The 18505-nt window shown below is 42.0% G+C and overlaps 2 protein-coding genes across 3 annotated transcripts in view; one reads left to right on the forward strand and one right to left on the reverse strand.

Annotated features, from left to right (window-relative positions):
- Positions 1-8472, forward strand: part of NMNAT2 (nicotinamide nucleotide adenylyltransferase 2) — a 192854-nt gene extending 184382 nt beyond the window's left edge. For both annotated transcript variants that reach the window (XM_072648432.1, XM_072648433.1), the window contains exons 9-11: positions 4071-4172; positions 4317-4384; positions 7317-8472. In XM_072648432.1, coding sequence (XP_072504533.1) covers positions 4071-4172; positions 4317-4384; positions 7317-7419 — 273 coding nt within the window. In that variant the 3' untranslated portion in view covers positions 7420-8472. The remainder of the gene's footprint in view (positions 1-4070; positions 4173-4316; positions 4385-7316) is intronic.
- Positions 8473-14493: 6021 nt separating this feature from the next.
- The window catches only part of LAMC2 (laminin subunit gamma 2), a 72963-nt gene continuing 68951 nt past the window's right edge, over positions 14494-18505 (reverse strand). The window contains exon 23 of the mRNA XM_072648434.1: positions 14494-16161. Within this exon, the coding sequence (XP_072504535.1) occupies positions 15908-16161 (254 nt within the window). The 3' untranslated portion in view covers positions 14494-15907. The remainder of the gene's footprint in view (positions 16162-18505) is intronic.

The following is an 18505-nucleotide window of genomic DNA, read 5'->3' on the forward strand; positions in this document are numbered from 1 at the left end:
GTCACAAATTAGTGATTAAGGAAGGATTTGAACTCAGGTCTTGCTGACTACCTGAGGAAAGGTACTGAGATATAATTGAGATCACTAGGGGGCTCTTCCCTTCCCTACTTTGGTTGCTAGAGCTATAAGATGAAAGATAAAGGTTAACAGAATCCCCAACAACAGCCTTCCTTTCAGGGCTCTTACCCATTGTACCATCTAGTAGCACCATCTTGATCTGCTGCTGAGCCAAGGAAACCTCCAACGTGTTAATAAGTCCCTTAAATCATTAAAGTCTTAATGGGAAGCAACAATTAAAACCAGCCCATCACAGGGCAGCCCTCGCCGTGGTTGCATTCTTGTTTTCCTTCAACCAAGGATATTCATTTTAAATAGTGCCCTAATAAGTTCCATCAATCTGTTTCCACTGGACTTGGATGAGTCTGGAAGAGAGGGTGAGGCTGATGACTTTGTGCAACTCTGCCTCACTTAAATCTGATTCACTGCAAGTCAAGACATCATCCTTGTGATGTCATTGGCCCTCTTCAAAAATGAAGGACAAACAATTACAGCCATAATTAGTTCCATCAATCCATCATCTATATAGACTCTTAGTGAAACCATGGGCTAAACCTGCACACTAAGTATCTCTCTATTTCAAAAGATCTCAATAGCGAGGCTGTATAAGGTTTCTCTTCAGATGGCTTGGACGTAGGAATGAGTTGTACAAATGAATGTGTTCACCTACACTCCAATGGGGAAGCCAGGTAGCACCATAGTGCATAGAATGCTGGGTCTAGTGTCAAGAAGTTTCATCTCCCTGAGTTCAAATCTGACCTCAGTCACTTACTGGCTATGTGACCCTGGGCAAGTCATTTAACTTTGTTTTCTTCATTTTCCTCATCTGTAAAATGAACTGGAGAAGGAAATGACAAACCACTCCAGTCTCTTTGCAAAGAAAACTCCAAATGATTCAGTCAGACAGGACTGAAACAACTGAACAAACAACGCTCCAATTCTCACCTGCAGTGGGAAACTCCATCCATGGAGCAGATTGCAACTCACCTATAACTTAGTAGATAAGTCCTAGGGAGAATGCTAGAGGCACACAGTTGGCATCTGGCTTGCCCAGAATCACATATCTAGAAAGTGTCATAGGAAGGATTTTAATCCAGGTTTCTCTGACCTTGAGCTCAGCGCTCGGTTCACTTTACCGCCTTGTGTTTATGTGTAAACTCATTTTGTTTATGGTTTTATGAGTTGCCTGAAGCAACTAGATAATACTATGTTGAACCTAAGCTGTACATCTGCAAAGGTCAAGGTCTGTCACTCATGGGTTTTGTGTGTGTGTGTAATACATTAGATAGACACATATATACTTATATATGTTTTCCACATCCCCCAGTTCAATAGCATTTATCCATTCTCCATAGGATCTTCAGAATAATGGAAAGAGATAGATCTTCCTCCAGTCCTCCCAATCTCTACATTCACTCCCTACTCTAAAATTATTCCTTATGCACATGGTTCTAAAAAACCAGTTCAACTTTGCACAGATCCTCCTGTGACTGTTGCTGGCAGAAGGCCAGCTTGTGTTCGATCTCAAACCTCCCCTTCGCTCCTCCCTTCAAGAATTCCCTGTAGCCAAAGTGTGCCTTCTTTATCTTCAATCTGTTCCCAGTTCTGTTTCATCCATCAAAGAGCTTAGCACAAGGCCTCTCACACATCAATAAAAGCCTATACGTTGAGAAAAGGTATTGAGATACAGTTGGGACAGCTAGGTCACTGTTTCGTTCCCCACTTTGGTTGCTAGAGCTGTGAGATGAAGGGTAAAGATTGACAGAGATCCCTAACAACAGCCTTCCTTCAGCCCCCCTCCCCCACATGTCCTCATCTAGACCCATGGTCATGTATGGGGACACACACAGAGCTCTGGGTCACTGAAGGGCTTAGAAGGAGGTCTCTGGAGGTCGTTCATGGAGAGGGCTCCCTCAACAGTGGTGCTTGTGGTCGTGATCCCACAAAGCCTCCTTTGGTCCCCTTTGTACCAACCCCAACTCCCCACAGGGACTCACATCACTCATTTTAGAGACTAATCCTTTCCCTTTTCCTGTTGTTTCCTTTGTGTGATCTTTGAGGATCCTTTGCAAATAAGGAGATGTCATTTGCAGGGGGGACTAGGCAATTGCTGGAGTAGACAGTGCATGGATGTGATCTCCATATTTCTGATACCCCCTTACACATCTGGAACACGACCCACCACTTAAGAGTCTCTAGCTTCTCCTTACGTGAAGCCTTACCTGCCCCCAACCCTTACTCCTTGGGGGTTTCTCCCTCTTAAAACTAGCTTACATTACTTTGAATCTGCTTTGTCTTTATCCTTTTTTGCATATGCTTCAACCCCTCCAGTAGAATGAAAGTTCCTTGGAGACAGGAAATGATTCATTTTTGTCTTATATGTGTCCTGACCCTAAGTAGGAAGTTAGATGATGGCAGTGAACAGAGTTCTGGGCTTGAAGTCAGGAAGAACTGAGGGCCGCCTCAGATGCTTAGTAGTTGTGTGACCCTGGGCAAGTCACTTAACCCTCTGTTTGCCTTAGTTTTCTCATCTGTAAAATGGGGATAATAATAGCATCCACCTCCCAGGGTTATTGTGAGGAGCAAAGGAGATAATATGTGTAAAGCTCTAAGTACAGTGCCTGGCACATAGTAGGGATTTAATAAATATTCATTAGATTGGATTGAACTAAATTTATATAAGGATTTATACTTTTCAAAGTGCTTTTGCATGCAACATGCCGCCTGATCCCTAACACAGGGCAGATAACCTTTCAACCCTCTGGGCATATGGCCCCTAAGTAGTGACCTCTCCTTGTTGAGGGAGTCTGAATATGTTTCCCCTGCTCCTCATGGACTTGACAAGGAGGATCAAAGAATCCGAGACCTAGAAGTGCAAGAGAGCTCAGGGACTTCTCAGTCCTCCGTTTTATCTTCCTTCTTACTCATTTTATGGATGAGGAAACTGAGGCACATGAAGTTTAAGTGACTTGCCCAAGACTGGGCCAAAATATGAATCTATATCTACTGACTCCAGAGCCTGGTTTTTTTTTCTTCTATCACATGTTGGGCATGGGACTCAGAGATCTTAAGAGGTGAGTGATCTGTTGCTCATACTCTGCTCAACCCCATTACTCCATTTTATGGAAGACTCAGATTATTTAGATTAGTCTTCTTAGAACCAACTCCCTGATCTCAGCCTGGGTGAGAAGACAACTATTTATATAGAGAAGTCTCCTCTTTTGGCTAAATGTCTCCAACTCCTTCCACTAATATTATGTGTGGAATGATCTCAAGGTTCTTCATCATCTTGGAGTCAGAAGACCTGGGTTCAAATCCTGGCTCTTCCACTTCTTTCCTATGAGCTAGTCACAACTTTGGTGAGCATCAGTTTCTTTTGCTCTAAAATGAATGGGTGGGACCACTAGATGGCTGTTAAGTCCTTTCCAGCCCTACCTCTATGCTCCTGTGGTCCAATGAGAGTATTACCCCACCTGGAAAGGGCATGGGAGGAAGGAGGCATTCGTCTTCTCCAAGGTACTCACTTTCCTTAACTATAAAATATGGAAAATTATACTTGTAAGGCACAGTGCCTAGCACATAGCAGGCACTTCATGAATGCTGGTTTCATGCTGTTCATCTCCAAATAGGGAGCTGACGGATTTAGAATGCAAATTAAAGCATTTCTTTCTTTTTTCTGGTTTTTTTATTTATTTGTCTGCTTGTTTATATTTTTTATCCATTTATTTATTTATTTGGACATAGCTAATGAGGAAATTTGTTTGCCATAACTATATATATTTGTAATGGGTTTTATCTTTCTTGCATTCTTAATGGGTGGAGGAGGGGGGGAGAGGGAAAGAATTTAGAACTGAAAATATAATTAAAGTGAACTAAAAATAAAAATTTCCTTCCTTCCCCCTCCTTCCTTTCTTTCTTCCTTCCTTCTTCCTTTTCTTCTTCCTTTATTTCCTTCTTCCTTCACTCCCTCCTTCCTTCCTTCCTTCCTTCTTCCCTTCCTTGTATTGCTTCAGATGGAGGTGATTGTTGGTGACTTTGGCATTGTGGTGGTACCTCGAGATGCTGCAGACACAGACCAGATCATGAACCATTCCTCAATACTCCGCAAGTACAAGGTGAGCTTTTTAAGGAGGGCAGGCCTAGTCTCTACCCTAATCCCAATGTTCATCTTCCAAATAACCTAGAGCTCAGGAGGATAGGGAAACTGGAGGTACTTGAGCCAAGTGGTCAACAACCCACTTTCTCTGCTCTATTCCCAGAATAATATCTTGGTGGTGAAGGATGACATCAACCATCCCATGTCCATTGTCAGTTCCACAAAGAGCAGGTAAGTATGACTGTTTGATACAATGGTGAGATTGCTGAATTTGGAGTCTAGAAGACCTGTTATATAATACCCGTGTGACCTTGGACAAGTCACTTGAACATCTCTTTGGGCTTCACTTTCTTCATCTGTAAAATGAATAGGTTGAACTAAATGGCCTTTAAGGTACCCTATAGCTCCAAGAGCCTGAAGAAACCTCTCCTCAGGTAGGTGGCCTTTGCTCACTCTCAGGCAGGCAGGAGAATCCTTATATCCAACCTCATATCTTGTCATCATTCGTTTGGTCTCATCATTTCTGCTTGCTAAACAAATTATCCATTAGTAGACTTGGGGTAATTTCAACAGACACTGCCCAGAAGGAGGGGAATAGAATGAATGAACTGAAGAGCCTTGCTGTCTTCGATCTAGTTTCCAGTAAAGCAAAGTGCCAGTGTTAATAGTGCTAGATCATGCTATATCCATTCAGATCATGTAGGTCTAGTGATGTATATTGACACTAGTATTTCCTCTCTCCCTCCCCTCCCCCACAGTAAAGCATGGGCTTTGTCTCCTGGAATCCTGAACCATTTAGGGTTTATTCTCTTATAGTGCCTTTGCCTCCACCTGATCCTGCATTCTGTCAAGAGACAATTTGTCCTAATAGAAAGGATGAGGAACTTGGAGCCAGAAAATGTGACTGCCAATTCTACCTTAGGCATTGATTAGTTGTATGGTCATAGGAAGGGCAGTTAGATGGTGCCACGGATAGAGCATCTATCCTGGAGTCAGGAATCTTTGTGAGTTCTAATCTGGCCTCAGACACTTACTTGCTTTTTGACTCTGGGCAAGTCACTTATCCCTGTTGGCCTCAATTTCCTCATCTGTAAAATGAGCTAGAGAAGGAATTAGCAAACCACTTCAATATCTTTGCCAAGAAAACCTCCAAAATGGGGTCATGAAGAGTTAGACTGAAATGACTGAACAGTGACATGGTCATGGGAAAATCTCTCAATTGCTCAAATCCTATTTCCTCATTGGTACAACGAGGATATTAATGCTTCCACTAACTACATCACAAAATTGTTGTGAAGTGCAAGCCTTAAATGCAGAAGGGAAATCTATGGTGTTTTTCTTAAAATGGCTCCAAATGATTTCTGGACTGCAAAGTAAAGCTAAACTTTGAACATCCCCCTGCGCCCACCAACCCTCAACAAATGCAGGAAGGAGGAAAATCCAATGACCATTGATTTCCCATGCAAACCAATCATCAGCCAGTGAAGAAAAACCAACAAAAGGTGCAAATCCTTACCAGTGGTGTGTGGAGTGTCCAGGCCACTCATTCTGGCTTGCCGCCATGGGCTTTGAAGTATGTCTAAGTGGTGTTATGTTTACTTCAAGCTGGGACGATGGGAGCCTTCCTGAGCCAGAGTTGTCTAGGGTTCCCTCCCTGCTTCTCCATTTGTATAAGTGGCTTGCATTCCTGGAGTCCCAGTCATTCAGGTCAGTCTCAGGATAGTCTGTCCAGTTTGTGTATATATACATGTAGGCAGATCATTTGGGAGATGATTTGTTGCTATGGGGGAGGACACAAGGACCAGTTGAAGCACGAGAAGGTCACTGAAGGAGATGTCTATAACGATAAGCTCCAGAAAGACTTTCTAGTGTCCGTGTGCCTGAATCGGTTATCCTGAGGTTTCTCTGATTGTACTGCAGAGCATCCACACTGGGGGAGTAAAGAATTATTTGCAATTAGAATTTGCTGTATCTCAAATTCCCAAATCATCAAGAGATGGGAAGAGGAGGGGGGCAAAGACAAAGAGGAGAGAGACAGAGACAGACAGACAGAGAGAGAAAGGGAGAGAAAGAGGAAGGAGAAGAGGGGGAAGAGAAAAGACAAGAAAGGTGAAAGGAGAGGAAACAAAGAGAGGGTGAGGAGGGGGGAGGGGAGAGAAAGGGGGAAGAGAGAAGACAAAGAGAGAAGAGACAGAAAGAGAGGAAAGAAGAAAAGAGAGATAGGAGGGGAAAGAAGGGAGAGGAGAGAAGATAGAGAGAAGGAGAAGAAAAGAGAGAGAGAGAGGAGACAGAGAAGGGGAGAAGACAAAGGAAGAGGAGAGAGAGGGAGAGGAAAGAAGAGGAGAGAAGAGGGGAAAGATGGGGAGGAGAGACAAGAGAGGGAGAGGATATAGAAATAGAGAAAGGAGGGGGAAGAGAGAAAAGAGAGACAGAAAGAGGGAGAGAGGAGAGAGAGAGAGAGAAGGAGGGGGGAAGGAAGAGACAAAGATAGATAGAGAGACACAGAGAAAGAATGTGAGAATGAGTTGGAGTAGCTGAAGTCCCTTTCCAGCTGTGGAACTTCAATGATTCTCTGATCTCCCTTTAGGTTCTTAATCCCTACAGACCATCAGTTGAGAAAATTCAAAGTGAAACCAACTAGTGTCAGCTAAACTAAATTGTAAAATGTGTGGTGTGACATTTGAGCTCCAGTTCCCTCGACTCCTTTCTATGCCCTTCTCTCCCCATACTCTCCCTTCCCTCTCATAGGAGCTCAATGTTCTTATAGCTACTCTATCACTCAAGTTAGAAGAAAAGAGATCTAATAAGATTTTAATAATTCATTGTAAATTTGTTTAATTTGTTAATTCTCCCAGGAGTATTTGCTTTCCAAAAAGGATCAGACAGGGAGAGGCACTCAAAGGAATGACGCTGGAATTTCCATTGTAAGCCCTGGTCACACTTGGGTGCAAGATCTGTTTGGAGGCAGACAAGTCTTTCTGAAATCTTAAAACACAGGCAACTGCTTCCTCTGCCTCACTGTTTCGGAGGCCAGCGGCTATGCTGACCCTTCTGGGCTCTTTATTTTCTCTCACCCTGTCACCTTACCTTCTCCCCATTCTTCACTCATCACCCAGACTAGTTGAAGAGGTTCTGACTCAGTCTGTTTTCTTATTTCCCACAGACTGGCCCTGCAGCATGGGGATGGACACGTTGTGGATTACCTAACCCAGCCGGTCATCGACTACATCCTCAAGAGCCAGCTGTATATCAATGCCTCTGGATAGGCACCATTGTTCTTGCCCCCACCCCCTTGATGCCCCCCAACCCTGTCACTCTACAGCAATTCAGTCCTTGTGCTTTCCTCTCCTCCTCTTGTTCATCACTCCTCTTGGTCTGTTTGTCCATCCATCTATTTCTCTCTCCTCCCTCTTTGTCTTTCTCTCACTGTCTCCCCCATCAGTCTGTCCTCCTCACTTGCTGACTGTAATACCCCACAGGACAGGGATGTCCCAAGAACCATGGTGTTTGGTACACAGAACCCCCTTTCTACAGTCATCTTTGGACAGCCTTTCTGTTTGTGCCCTGGGTTGGGGAGAGGAAAGTGCAGCCCATAGAGGTATATTGATGTCTGTTTCCCAGCATGCTCTAGGGAGGCGACTCTGGTGCCCACCTTCCCAGCATGCTCTAGGGTGGTGGCTCTGGCACTCGCCCTCCTAGCATGCCCTTTGTCGCAAAGGGCTGACCTTTCCTTATAGACCTTGGATGAAATGGGTGTCTATGGTTCTTTTTGGTTAATCTCCACATACGTTTCTTTGGCATTCCTTCTGTTTTGATGTGCTACTGCATTCAGCCTTGGCTCTCATTATTGGGGGAGCCCAGCCCCTGAGGTACATCCCCAGATATGAGGTGGAACACTCTTTTTTGGTCAAGAGTGAACCACTTGGGTTTTGAAGTCCCAGGAGACAGAAAATTTCTACAATTCTAAGTTTGGGAATGAGTTTTCCCCAGGCCTTTGAACCTATTTCTTCAAGTTTTGGTTTTGGGAGATGGTTTTCCATCTCCAAAACTGAATAATGGCTTAACCTCTAGCTTAGACAAAGCCAGTCCTTACACATTTTAGAAGACCCAATCATACAGCATTTGGGTTATAACTGAACTAGAACTAGTGGGAAGGGTGGGGGCTGTCAGTCAAAAAGTGTTTGTAGAGTACCCACCTCCTTCACTCATTGTACTAAGCCCTTCTACACCAAACTTAGGCACATACCTGGATCACTTATGCCAGGTAAAATTCTAATAATGCAGCAATTTCTAAAATAAATAAGCTAAGTGGTCATCCAGCCTTGGATATCCTTGAGAATCTGGTTTTTCTATGGCCCATGTCTGCTAATACTATAATCCATCCCTTTGTGTGTAAGATACTCAGATAATGAATCTGGAAGCTCAATGACATGGGCACCCCCTTCACTAGTGCAGGATCATAACCCATTCACATCATCTCATGATCTTGAAAAAAACAAAAACAAAGAATCCTGATCACAGCAACTCCAATGTACTCATTTATCCTGATTGGGATATCCAGGGTTAAACATTGTTGTGGGGTAGAGGTAGTATCCCAGTGTTTCTGTAAGGTTAGGATAAAGACTTTTAGGGAAATTAAGAAATATCAGTTGTCATCTGACTAAATCTGCCTTAATAGGAACATGTATTTACATAATAGGGCTCTCCATGGGAGCACTGAGCCTTCAGGAAACCCATTTAGATGCATGGATTCAAGTTGCCTCTTCCGTTTCCTCTCTACTCTTCACCCTTGAAGGGGCTCCAGGGACACAGTGCCAGCTTCCAAAGTCATTTAGCCTGCCTAAGGAGCCAGGATGGGTGGGTCCCAGTGACAGTCCATGCTTCTCACTTGATTTCCTATCTTGGGCAATTCCGATTGACTTTAAAGGAGGGTATTAAAACAACGGAACCTTTTTATCAAAATTCCATGGCAGTGATGGTACTTGTGAGTCTGGGAGAGAGTGAAATCCAAGAACAATCCGTCTGCCAACTCATATGTCTTCTTGGGTACAAACTTTCACATTCATGACTGTAAAAAGATTTCAGGCCAGTTTTCTTATAGGAGATGGGGTTGGGGAGGGTGGGGGGGAGGGTTGCAAACATTTGGACAAAGAAGAAAAACTACAGAAACTAAGAAAGAGAAAGTTTCATCCTCTATCCCACAAGTACATTGAGGCACATGGCAGAATTGTGAAGGTAGAAAGAAACTTAGAGATGATTTAGTCCAAATTAACCCTGATTAAGTTCTAGTTTGGGAAAAGATTAAGACAGCACAGTAAATACTCAGAAGACAGAGTAGAAGGAGATGTTACATAGTTTGTGACAAGGTATTACATCCAGAAGTAACATAGAGCCACACTGGAAAGGAGGCTGGATACCAGGGGAATGTGGAGATTCCAGTAGCAAGGATTTCTTGATTATGAATAGACTAAGGGAAGATGGTGAGGGCCCATCACTGGGAACAAAACTACTTAAGGCTTAGCTATGTGCTATATGGGGCAGTTCCATGATGGAGTAGGTAACTTTTCTATCTTTTAAGGTCCTAGGATTATAGGTATAGAGCCAGAAAGGATCTCAATGACCATATGGTCAAATTTCTTTATCTTTCAGATGAGGAAACTGAGGCCCAGGAAATTTAAATAATTTTCCCAAGATCATGAGAGAAGGAAGTATGAGCAGTAGATTTGAACCCAGGTTCAACATGATTCTATAGATAGTGTTTTTTTCACTGGACTATGCTTCAGGTCTCAGGCAGAGACTAAACCCCATTTGCTATTCCTTTCTCTCATGAAGGAGCTATGATGGTTCTGGGCTGGTTGGTGTGGAAGAAACATGAAGGCATGTTATGGATGGAAGAAATAGATCAAGTGGAGTTCTAGAAAAGAAAGGATCAGGTCATACCTGACTGTGGGATGGAAGGAGGAGACAGCAAGTTGGAAAGAACTCCCTTGCCATCACCAGAAGAAGTTTATCATAGAAAAATGTGAAGCTCCCATGAGCACAGAACCACCACCTTCTCCCTATTCCTTTCCTAGCTCCCATTTTCATGCTCCTTATTCACTAAGAATGCTAACAACATTACTCTTGTCTCACAATGGGACTTTTGATAGGATCCAGTCACAGTCAATGCTAAGGAGGGGTGTTAGAATTCTTGGTAAGGCCCTGACAGTCAAGAGAATGACCAATAGGTCATGTGAACCTGGTCCATGTTCCCAGTAATCCATCCTCAGCTTGCTTGGGGAACATGACTCCTGTGGGGAGACCTGGAGACTTTGTGAGAAAGGTCGGAGTTGAAATGGCAATGTCATAGGGACTCTACAGCCTCATTTCTTGCCAACAAGCAGGAAATTGCCATCAGATAAAGTCACCTCTCTTCCTTTCCTCCAAAAATGAAAGTAACTGATAGAGCAGATGAGGAGAAAACCACACATCCCTTCTCACAAGAGATCTCTTTAGGGAATTTGTGCTGCTAATTGGTACCTCAGTGTTCCTCAGGTAACCTCTGAGATCTCACTGCTCACATGGTTCATGGGAGTCCATTAGGGACATGGAAAAGGAATTTCTCTATTTGTACAGTGCCTGATAATTCCGAGCTAGTCTCCTCTAGACAAACGGCACATACTGCTGTGTGCATTTCCAACCTTTCACCATTGTGCTCTGGTCTCATCCTTGAGCTATTTCAAAGAAATAGCAGAGGTACTTCCTGGTAGGAATAAATAGAGAATCAATTGTACTTCTCAATTCCCAAATGGCAGCAAAAGGTGGAGAATACAATGGAAAATCTACTTATTCTAGGAACCTGAACTTACCCTCAACCCTTCATACATGTACATACACATGTGTGCACACACGCACACACATACACTTTCATGAAACTAAGAAAGCAGAACCCCGTATTTTTCTCCAATTGAAAAAAAAAAAAAAAAAAAAGGAAAAAACTGGGTAGACCAGTTGGCCGTATTTGGAAGTAGGGGAGTAATGATTGATTTCCTAGTTCATCTAGTTTAGGACAGCATGCCTTAGGAACATAGCATTGTGGTAATGATTATGAATACACTATGACTCATCTTACTGACATCTTCATATAGCTGCACAGTAAAACTCCACCATGTAGTTTCTTTGTAGCATAAGTTTAGAGGGGCCTATGAATATTTTAGGGTTGGTTAGAAATGAGCTGCGTTTCGCTCCTTCCTCATTCTTCAGCCTAAATCACAGAGCCCACAACGTGGTTAAGTTTTAAAGGTCTCTAGGATTGGTATAGGGAGGGAAGGGCTTTCTTCAATTTACATGTTGATCACTGAAGCTGCCACGTTAACCATAAGATTTGCTTTCCTGAAACCAATTCGTTAAAGAAAAACGACATTCAAGTTGCGAGATCATTTCACAGTGAAATATTTTGAGTAAAATATTGTTGCTAAAGATGGTCATGGACAAAAGTTTTATCAGCAAAATGTTTCAATTCTATAATAAACAAGATGATGCTATTGGTTTTCTGTTTCACTTCTGCTAAGTCAAGGAATTAGACCATGATTTAGACTATGCCTTAGTGGGCTGCACTGGGCTGCTTTGAATTTAAAAAAATATGACATCAAAATAAGTCTTTGTATAAGGAAACAAAGTTTTAGGCAGTAGTTGTAGATTAGAATAATAAACTTAAACATTCACTATCTAAGTTTGAGCCCACTGAATAAGAGAACTGGTTTTAACTTGAGTTTTTACTTTATAGGCACTAACAGCTATAAAATATACCTAAAGCAATTCTTCTGCCCAAATTCAATTGTCTGCATACTCACATTTGTATTAATCTACATACAAGTATATAACACATGTTTATCAAAGGCAACATTTATATTGCCTTGCCCACTCTAACACCCATCAATCAACAAACATACATGCCTGACAATGTGCTAAGAACTAACGTCCATGTGAGGGAGAAACAACTGGCAAATGCATGAGTTATAGATCTGTTTACACTTCCATTTGCAATGCTTATTATCAGTGATGAGATATGTGATCAAAAATATCCAAGTAGGAGAATGCTGGCTAAGTTTGCCTCCATTGTGTGAATTGTAAGACTTATGATAATCAAAAACTTTTAAACTTTACTAAAATACAATAACCACCACAATCAAGGTCTTATATTTTATTTTAATACCTTTGGGACAGAAATAAACAAATGATTCTATTTAATAATGACTCTCTTCCACTTTGGATATTAACTCACATCTTAACTTTGTATCATATAGATGCTAGCTAAAGGTCAAATTTTGGTTCGGAAGTTTCTTTTATCCAGAGGACAATGGTGTCAACCACTGGACTGGTGTTAGCATTATTCAATTAAGTTCGTAACAACAATTCTTAGGATTACTATTTTGATCCTTAAGCAGGCCACTTTAATTAACATCATGACTAGTTCATTTTAACATGTGTCACATTAGTATGTCCATGATAGGTAATGTCCATCAACGGTGAATAATAGGAGTCACTGATTTTGGGGATGCTCTTATAGGCAAACTAATGGTTTATTTAACCAATAGCTCCTATCTTCACTAGGGGCTATTGGCACATCAAAATTGTGTTTGATAATCCTTCAAATCTATAGATTACACTGTTGGCTCTTCTGTTCCCAAAGCTAAATGTTAGTTTTGAGCATCTAATAAGGAAAGAGTGTTGAATTATCTTTGAGACAATCTACTAATATGTTGATTCTTGATGGAATCTTTGGCAGTTGATGGATATTAACAATATAGTACATAGTTATTTTTACTTTTATAACTAGCTTGAGGAGTTGAGTTGTTTACTGAGAGACTGTATAACCACCTGTTAACTAGGAGGAGAGCTTGGGCCTAACCTTCAGAGAAAGATTCTCATTTTAACAGGTGAGAAAACTGAGCCGTAGAGTACCACACCATTTCCAGTACCATACCAAGAATTAGCAGAGGGCGTAGGAAACACATTCATGTTATTTGACACTTTCTGCTAACATGAGATTAGATTATTCTCATTCTACATGTCTCATTCTACTTCTTTTTATCCCTTCTTCCCATCTTCTAAGAGAAATGAAAAGAAATCACATCCTGGGATTCAAATAACACGTCTGTCAGGAAAAGTTGTGATTTATTGACTTTTCCATTCTCCCAATATGACTAGAAAACTCTCTCTCTCTCTCTCTCTCTCTCTATATATATATATATACATATATATACATACACATACATACATATATACACATATATAATATACATATATATACATATATACACACATATATACATATATATGTATATAAATATATATAAATATAAATATAAGATGTCCTATAATGGAACATCAAGTAGATATGAATGGTCCCCTTCAGGAATGAAGGAGAAACAACAAGGTATTCTGCATCTCACAGAGATGAATTAAAACAAAAAAGTGAACAAATCTGGAACTACACTTTTAGGGTGCTAATTCAGTCCTAAGTCTCAAATCATTACATACAACTGAAAGTAAAAGAATATGATTTTTATATAAACTAAAATAAACACTAGAGATAGTTTGGCATAGAGAATGATGGACTTGGAGTCAGGAAAAACTGAGTTCACATCCTTCTTCTGACATTAACTAGTTGTATAGCCATGAACAAATCACTTACCCTCTCTAACCCTCACTTTCCTCAACTGTAAAATGGGAATACCATTTGTCATACCTACCTCACAAAGTTATTGTAAGGCTCAAATGAGATAATTACATAAAGTGCTTTGTAAACTTTAAAGTGCTCTATAATATTTATTATAAAATGAGATTTCCAAATTCACTTTCACCCAAAACAAAGTACAATGATCATAAGTATCATTCATCAGAGTCTGGTCTATGTCATTATATTTTTTTCTCCCAATTATTCAACCCAAGGGCATATTCATAATTAATATTATAGAAAATTCATTCCCCAAAATGGATGACACCTTGTAGACACCGGAGATTCTGCTTTGATCATGTTCCAAAAGTCAAGAAATTATACATATTAATTACTAACCCTTTCAGAAAATAGTTTCCTTGAAAATCACAGACAGGTGATTAGTTTGTCCTAGAAATAAAACTCTGTCATTCCATTATAAGAAATAAAAGACAGCAAGAGTTAAATCCAGCAAAATTCCTTTCCAGTTGGGAGAGAATCCACATGGTTTAGGATCTAGGATCAGAGGTGTCAACCAAAGGATCCCTCTAATAATTCCTGCAGAAGTGGTTTCTAGCTCTTAAATTTTTGCATCTGTAGTTGAGAGTTTATTAATCTATAAATCAGGAACTGACAATAGGCAGCTTATTCAATACCTCTTTATTGAAAAACATGTCCATGAAAAGTGAAGGGGGAAAACATGGTGGGAAGAGGAAAGGCAGCACCAATTGTCTTTCAAGCTTGAGGCAGACGTACATCCAGGGAGGTACTCCACCAAACACTGTTTAGGACAGACAAGATCTTCTACTCAGCTCGGGATAAGGAGGGAGCATCCTTTGGTATGTTGTGGAAAAGAGGTCCACAAAATACACATTGAAGCCTGGGATTTTAAAAGGGAGGTCAAGGGAAGGATAATTTGATTCTGCAAATAAGTTACATCTCTCTCAACATTCAAGCTACATATTTTATCAGTTTGAAACCAAATAGTTTCCCTTCCCTGTTTCTTTAATAGCTAATGAAATGTAGTCTGTATCATTAGACAGGAGAGTAAAGGTTACTAGCCCACCCAGGCTGGAGACCCCCCTGAGGCAACAGGATCACTAAATAGTAGGGCCCTGAATGCCACCAGAATGTAAGCAACCCTAGGGTTTGCTGTGCCAATTTTCCCTCATGTCCCATTCTTACTTCTACTCATATGGCTTAGAAGTGGGTATAAGTGCTATCCTCATGAGAAGGTGAGAGGGAAAAGTACCAAAGGGTAAAAGCTTTGCCAAGAAGTAACAGTATTTCATTGGGTTTCATTCCCTCTTTTGATACTAGGGTGTATTTGGAGGAAAGGCTGGCTAAACTTGGAGAATTCTCTGTTGCCCTCAAGGTTCAGAGAATTAGATGAATCTAAGCATGATCATGTTTTCAAGCATGTCTCTTAAATGTACTCGAGCTGAAACTAGACATTTTTCACCTGGGGCAAAGAGAATTAGGGGTAAGGGAACAGTGGCACCAAGGTCAGTCAGACAGCAGGTTCAAGTCTGCCACAAGAAGGGAGGATCTGACCTTCACTAAACCTGGGACCCAGGAGAAAAGCACCATAAGTTAGACCCTTGGGGATGGTGACTGGATGGGCCAAAGCAAGATCCAAGGATGGTAATCATTGTGAATTGGGGGCCCCTCTCCCTCCAGATATTTTTGCTCTTAGGCAAAGCCCAATTTGCTCCTCCCTCGCTAATTATGACCCTGATGTTTTGATTTGGCCATTTTACCACATGCTAATCCTCCCTGCCAAAACTGTATTGGGGTTGTGGCTGCTCAATCAGTCTCCTGATGTAATGCCATTCAATTCATTACCCAACATGATGAAGCAAATAGGATCACACACAGACAGCCAGACCTCTGGCTGGCTCCAGTCACAGCACTGGGATCAGGGTTAGTTGACTTGACCAAGACTAGGTCAGTTGAGTCCAATTGTGCCTCTCCCACCCCCACCCTTACCAGTGCTGTGCCCTGAACTCTGGGGTCTGTGACCTGAGAATCAAGGAGGAGAAATCTCTGGGACGGCTTCACTGCTGTTCAAGAGCTTGGGTGTTGTAGCAGCCAGGAGGCAGATTGTTGCGAATATCCTCCAAGTTCTTGACATCAGCCAGGATCCCATCAATGTTTGCCTCCAGGAATCTAAGGTGGCCTTGCTGCTGACGAACTCTGTCCTCCAGTTCCAGCATCAAGGGCCGAAGGTGGGTGTTGATCTGGTTTCTGGCCTTGCTGAAGTTCTGTTCTAGTAAGATTAACCCTTCTTCATCCACACTGCCAGGCTGGTCTATTTTAGGGAACAGGAAATGAGTCAACAAGGAAATTCTATAGCCAGATTTCTCTACATACACATGGGACCATCTTTATCTTCAACTATATTTTCTTTTCATGTGAGCACTAGTAGCTGCCCAACTGGGGACCCAATTGTCCAGTTCCGATTGGGTAATGTAGATCTTTCTTTCTTTCTTTTTCTTTCTCCTTCCTTCCTTCCTCTCTTCTCTCCCTCCCTCCTCTTCTTCCTCTCTTTCCTCTCCCTCCTTTCCCTCTGTCCACATAGGGAATCATACCCTTACTTGTATGTGCTCTCCTCTAAGGAATATAAGTTTTGATCACTGAAACCTATCTTGGGGTTTACAGATAGATTTCTTTTTTATGAACCATACTTTAAATCCAAATCATTTTGGTTCTCATTAGTCGACCAATGGGTTCCAGCCCAAGCCTCACTTAGTCCTTGTTTGGATTCTCATGGTTCAGGATGAGTGTAGGTAGCAATTATTTCTGTTTTGTCCAGAAACCCTGAGGGTCTTCCCCTCTTAGATTGATTTATTTTTGACTAGGTAAAAGAGGTCATTCTTTGCCTCATTTTTGCCTAGCCTTAATCACTAAATCAGTGTTGCCTCAAATAAACTGAGACCTGGGAAAGATCTTAACTCAAAAGGCTAAGGCCTCCCACTGCATCCAGGGTCATCTCCAGTCATTCTGATCTATATCTTGCCACTAGACCCAGATGACTCCAGAGGAAAGAGGGAGGCTGGTGACTTTGCACAGTTCTGCCTCACTTAAATCCAATTCACTTGCATGTCATAGCATCTCCTTCCTGATACCATGGTCCTCTGAGAATGAAGGACAAACAACAATCCATGTTGTTCACCATGTTCTTGAGACCAATGGGACACCAAACTTTCTGAAGTCTGACCCTTAAAGATAGTCTTGCTTGGATGGCCCCTTTTGGAGATAGATTGGGCTGGGCCGAAGGTGGGTGTTTTTGATGGGGGCATACCCATCAAAACCCAGACAATGTTTAAAACTATCACCTCATAGAACCAATACCCCCAAATCATCTAGGATCACAGATCTAGAGCTGTAAGATCATTAGTCCAACCCCTCCTCAGTTACACATGAGAAAACTGAGACCCAGGAAGATTAATATATTTGCCCAAGGTCAAGTTTGTACAATTCCTGCCCATCCTGGCTTTTCTCCTTGAGCCTCAACTCACGTTTAATGTTGTCAAGACCCACCTTCCTTTCCTCCTTCAGTCGAATCTGATGCACCTACCTGCCCAAGAATATCCTAACTGTTAGACTATGCTTTGCTTGGTCCCTATGGGAACTCAGTAACTGGCTTCCTCCACAAGGCTAACTCCCTTGCCTCTGATGTGCTCTGTAGCTTCTCCAGCTTCGAGTACTTAGTCTTCAAGTAGGGATGTCCACTTCACAAATGACAGCTAGGCTAGTTGCTTGACCCTAAGTTTTGTTGTTATTGTTGTTTAGTCATTTTCAGTTATACACAACTATCTGAGACCCCCTTTGGGGTTTTCTTGGCAGAGATACTGAAGTGGTTTGCCATTTCCTTCTCTAGTTCATTTTACATAGGAGGAAACTGAGGCAAACAGTGTTAAGTGATTTGCCCAGAGTCACACAGCTAGGAAGTACCTGAAGCTAGATTTGAACTCAGGTCTCTCTGGCTCCAGGCTTGGTGCACTATCCACCATGCCACCTAACTACCTATTGACCCCAAGCTAGCCCCTTAATTTAAAACGTGTTTTTAATCTCTAGATGAGGGCGGTTCTAGCAATATGTATAGATCCATAGTCTAAAAAAACAGTGGTTAAAGAGGATGAGGTCCTTGTCCTAATCCAAGCTGCCTGCTCACCCAACCCACCATGCCCTGGGTTCAGGGTCACCTCTATCCTATAGCTCCTGAATTCTTCACAGGGAAACTTGCTGTGTGTCCTTAGCAGCTTGTAAGAAAATCATTCAAGTTCAGGGTTTTACAGAGGTCAGCACAGACTGTTTGAGTTGGGGGGATGGATCCCAGCTGGCTGGGGAAGGATATAGACTCTGACTCTGACTTGAAATCTAGGGAGGTCCATGAAATTCTGTTCAGTTCAGATAGGAATGTCATTTGAATTCAGGTCAGGTTCTCCCCACGAGCCACCCCGAGGAATCCCAGCTTGAAGAGCATCTGACCAGACCAAACTGGTTCAAATGAATTTCAGCAGCCTTAGGCCAATTCAAGCCACCTGCTGAAAAACACAGCCGTGCTCACTGACATTCAGCCCTGACCTGTGCTACATAAAGAGAAAACAGACCAACAAAACCCTAGGGCCTGGAATTCATGTTGGGGGTTG

The sequence above is a fragment of the Notamacropus eugenii genome, chromosome 2 (genome assembly GCF_028372415.1).
Source record: "Notamacropus eugenii isolate mMacEug1 chromosome 2, mMacEug1.pri_v2, whole genome shotgun sequence".
Classification (NCBI taxonomy): Eukaryota; Metazoa; Chordata; class Mammalia; order Diprotodontia; family Macropodidae; genus Notamacropus; species Notamacropus eugenii.